The sequence below is a fragment of the Chenopodium album genome, chromosome 22 (assembly GCF_948465745.1).
Source record: "Chenopodium album chromosome 22, dcCheAlbu1.1, whole genome shotgun sequence".
In the NCBI taxonomy this organism is placed as follows: Eukaryota; Viridiplantae; Streptophyta; class Magnoliopsida; order Caryophyllales; family Amaranthaceae; genus Chenopodium; species Chenopodium album.
Genome location: NC_137855.1, coordinates 27,486,463 through 27,490,942, shown reverse-complemented (window position 1 = coordinate 27,490,942; position 4,480 = coordinate 27,486,463). Strand labels below are relative to the sequence as shown.

Below are 4,480 nucleotides of genomic sequence, written 5' to 3'. Positions count from 1 at the left end.
GTATTTTTTTTTTTTTCTTTCTTCTCTTCGTGAAAGCAGTAGGAGGAAGGAGAGCTTTTTTTTTTTTTTTTTTTTACGTGAGAATTGAGGGAGGAGAAGGAATATAAGGGTTTTTATTTGGGCTTTAGTTTCCTAATTAGATTAGGAGTAGTATTTGGGTTTTGGGTTATGTTAGAATTACTAGTAAATTAATAAAAATACACTAGTTTATTTAAATCCTTCCATAAATATAATTTAATTAAAGAAATTACCATAAATATAATTACAAGAATAATATATAAATAAATTATAATTAAATTAAAATGTGGGGGATTACAATTAGAACGTTCAATTCTTAGTTTTAGGAGTAGTCTAAGATTTGTTCATCAAAATACTTAGTTTTAGGAGGTGTTCTAGTTAGTTTGAGTTAAATTCGTTCCAGAAGGTGGTCGTTCTCAAAGTCATATTCGGTTACTTTGCGTTTTTGGTTATTTACATCAACTTCATAATAACAGAAAAATATATTTAAAAAATTTGAAAAATACTTTTTCTCTCAATAACAAATTCGTCAATTACATCAACTCCATAATAACATTAAATCACTTCAAAATCTTAAATCAAGGAGAGAATCATTTTGATTTTATTTTACTTGTATTTCATAAAATTTTCAATATTTAGTCAAGTTCGTTTGTTGATGCCATTGGAGGCATAGGCCAAATGATGATTGGTAGGTTTATGTCCCATGATTGTCCCCACGTAGTCATATCCAAGACTTTCATTTGAAAATTTGTAAGTGTTTGTTTTGGCTAGCTACCTAATGAGGCTCCCCATATCATACACTTTCAAGCCTCTCATCACTACTCATCACAAATTAATTGTCATATTACCAATTTATATAATCAACTGTTGATGATATTGATGATGATGACTATTACTACTGAAGTAATGCTAGAGTCATGCTTATGGTGTGTATGCCACATAAGCAAAAGTTGTTACAACGGAATCTTGCTCATATTCAATAGATCAAAATGATTGGAACTCTTACTCACACTCAAGATCCTACCAGCATACTTCATTTATCCTTCTGAGAACACCAGTCAATCCTTGATTTTTGAGAAGTTTTCTGGTGAAGGTGATGGTGAATGGAAGCGCAACATGATCATTGCTCTATTAGCTAAGAACAAGCTGTGTTTTGTTGATGGAAGCCTTCCTCAACTAGCTGCTAAAGATTCAACTTACTCAGCATGGAAGAGATGTGATGCAATCATTATCTTACATATTGAGATCATTAGATACCTCTATTGCTCGTAGTGTTCTTAATCTCACCACTTCAAGAGAGATTTGGAAGGATCTCGAGGAACGATATTGAGATCATTAGATACCTATATCATTAGTTCACTCAGCATGGAAGAGATGTGATGCAATCATTATCTCTTACATATTGAGATCATTAAATACTTCTATTGCTCGTAGTGTTCTTTATCTCACCACTTCAAGAAAGATCTGGAAGGATCTCGCCCTCAGTTGTTTACATTGCAGCAGAAATTATTAGTCTTCATCAAGGAGCTGAAACTTTGATTGCAGATTTCTTTACTCAGATCAAAGCAGTTTGGGATCAAATAAGTGAAATGAGTCCTCTGCCTACTTGTTGTTGCAGTGGTTGTACTTGTGCCTTAACTCAAAAGTTTCTTAAGCAACAACAAGAGGAGAGATTAGTGCAAATGTTGATGAAATTGGACTTTTTCAATAAGACTAGATCTTACATTCTGATGATGCATCCTCTACCTCCTATTTCTCTTGCGTACAGATTGTTGATTGAAGAAGAGAAGCAACGAGAATTGAGTGTTGATGGTAACACTAAGGTCATGGCATTTGCAGCAAATTCCAGGAAGTATCCAGAATCTTACAGGCCTCAATATTAGAATTTAACAAGCAATTAGAACAGGAAGCCTAGTCCTATTTTTTGTGATTATTGCAAGTTTCCAGGATATATTGTTGACAAATGCTATAAGAAACATGGATATCCTCCTAATTTTAGCATCAACAGCAACAAATTCAATGGCAAAAAGATGGCTGCAGCAGTTTACAATGCTGATATTGATGATGCTGTTACCGCTGATTCTGATACTCAGGTTACCATGTCTATGAATCATTACACCTCTCTCATGAAGGCTTTGCAGTCTCAGGACATTGGTGCAAGCTCATCTGGAAGTTCACTTGTAGAAGAGCCATCTGTAGGAGCTTTTGTGGCAGGTACATGTCTAATTACTTGCTCAAACTCTAACTGGATTATTGATAGTGGAGCAGCATATCACATATGCTCTAATATTGATTTGTTTAGTGACTATAAAGTGTTTGATAAATTTCCTAACACTATTACTATTGTTAATGGAAGGGGGGTAATAGTTGAACACATTTGAACTGTTAATTTTGAGAATGGTATATAGTTGGAGAATGTGTTGCATGTGCTTGGTTTTAAATTCAATCTGATTTCCATTCACAGTTTATGTAAGGATTTGAATTGTGAGGTGACTTTTACTCATGACAAATGCTTACTTCAGGATCCAAGCATGAATCATTCCTTGGTTCTTAGTAATTTAAGTTCTGGATTGTATGCCATTGATGATTCTGATCAAGTGAAGCAGCAGAAAAAAGATCTTGTAGTTAGAAATACTTCTATACTGGCTAGTACTGAAGAAGCTAAGCTCTTACATCTTAGGCTAGGGCATCTTCCCTTTAATAAGTTGCACTTAGTCAACAATATTTTTGGTTATACTATAGGATGTGATGTAGTCTATTAGGTCTGTCATAAAGCTAAGCAGACTAGGTTGCCTTTTTATTCTAGTTCATCTAGATCAAATAACTATTTTATTTACTTCATGTTGATACTTGGGGTCCTTACAAGTCTAAGACTCATGATGGCTGTAGTTATTTTCTAACTATAGTTGATGACTTTTCAAGACACACCTGGACTTTCTTAATGAGAAATAAAACTGATGTTGTTTCTATATTTAATAATCTTGTTCTGTTGATTGAGAAACAATTTAGTGCTAAGGTTCTGGGTATTAGAATTGATAATACTAAGGAACTTTGTGAGGGTGAAATTTTACACCTATATAATGGTGAAGGCATTATACATCAGAAGTCTTGTACTGATACTCCACAGCAAAATGGAGTGGTTGAGAAGAAGCACATACACTTGCTAGAAACTGCAAGGAGTCTATATTTTCAGTCAAAGGTTCCTGTCATATTTTGGGGTGAATGTTTGATATGTGCTACACACATAATCAACAGGATGTGTTTGAGCAGTGTTGAGTTCAGTTCACCTTATGAGAAGCTGTATAAAACTAAGCCTAAGTTGGATCATCTTAGAGTCTTTGGATGCGTGTGTTATGTCTCAACACTTAAGAATGATAGAGCTAAATTAAATCTAAGGGCTAGTCCATGTGTTATGTTGGTTTATCCTCCAGATCAGAAGGCATACAGAGTATTGAACTTGGAAAACAACAAGATTGTCATCATTTCAAGAGATATTGTGTTTTATGAGAAACACCTTCCCTTTCACTACGATGCAACCCTAACTCGGCATAAAATACCCATCTTTCTACCCACAAACACACCCTTTGATCTTGACATCCCATTTGAAATGCCTGAACCTTTCATTTTCACACCTGAACCTGAACCTCAACATACCTCAAACGCTACAGAAGCTTTGTGTTGCAACCTGGAACCCAACAGGATACTACCACCAATACAGAACAAACCCGAAACACAACCCCAGCACCCACTAGACATTCTACCAGACAAAAAAAAATAGCCTTCCCATTTTGATCATTTTGATAATTTTGTCTGTATGGAAGGCAATGTGACTGAGTCAGTCTTATACCTATTACTGCTAGCCTTGATTAATACAGTTGCACATGTTACTAAACTTGTCAATTATCAGTTATCTAGAAGCTTCACAACATCCAGGCTGGATTGATGCAATGAAGAAAGAGCTGGATGCTTTAATGTCTAACAATGCTTTGGAATTGGTACCCTTACCTAAAGGTAAAAACCAATTGGCTGCAAATGGGTGTTTAAGGTGAAGTTAAAGGCAGATGGGACTGTGGAGAGATTGAAAGCAAGGCTTGTGGCTAAGCGTTTCACTCAAAAGTATGGTATTGATTACTTGGAAACCTTCTCTCCAGTGGTTAATAATGGCCACTATAAGGTGTATTTTGTTTGTTGCAACAAGTAATCATTGGACAATACATCAATTAGACATAAACAATGCTTTTCTTCTTAGTGACTTATTAGAGGAAGTCTATATGAGAGCTCCTGAAGGTTTGGTTAATCCCAGTAATATGGTATGCAAGTTAAGAAAGTCACTATATGGATTAAAGCAAGCATCCATACAATGGTTTGCTAAGCTTAATGTTGAACTCTTAGCCATGGTATACATTCAATAAAAAAAATGATTATTCCCTTTTTATAAAAGGAATGCAGCTGTTCTGACAAT

At 34.9% G+C, this 4,480-nt stretch overlaps 1 protein-coding gene across 1 annotated transcript; it reads left to right on the top strand.

Annotated features, from left to right (window-relative positions):
* Positions 1-903: 903 nt before the first annotated feature.
* Positions 904-1,901, top strand: LOC145604124 (uncharacterized). The gene is made up of 3 exons (XM_081660073.1): positions 904-921; positions 1,036-1,234; positions 1,453-1,901. Exons 1-3 carry the CDS (start codon positions 904-906, stop codon positions 1,899-1,901), a joined length of 666 nt encoding a protein of 221 aa, XP_081516199.1.
* Positions 1,902-4,480: the final 2,579 nt, after the last annotated feature.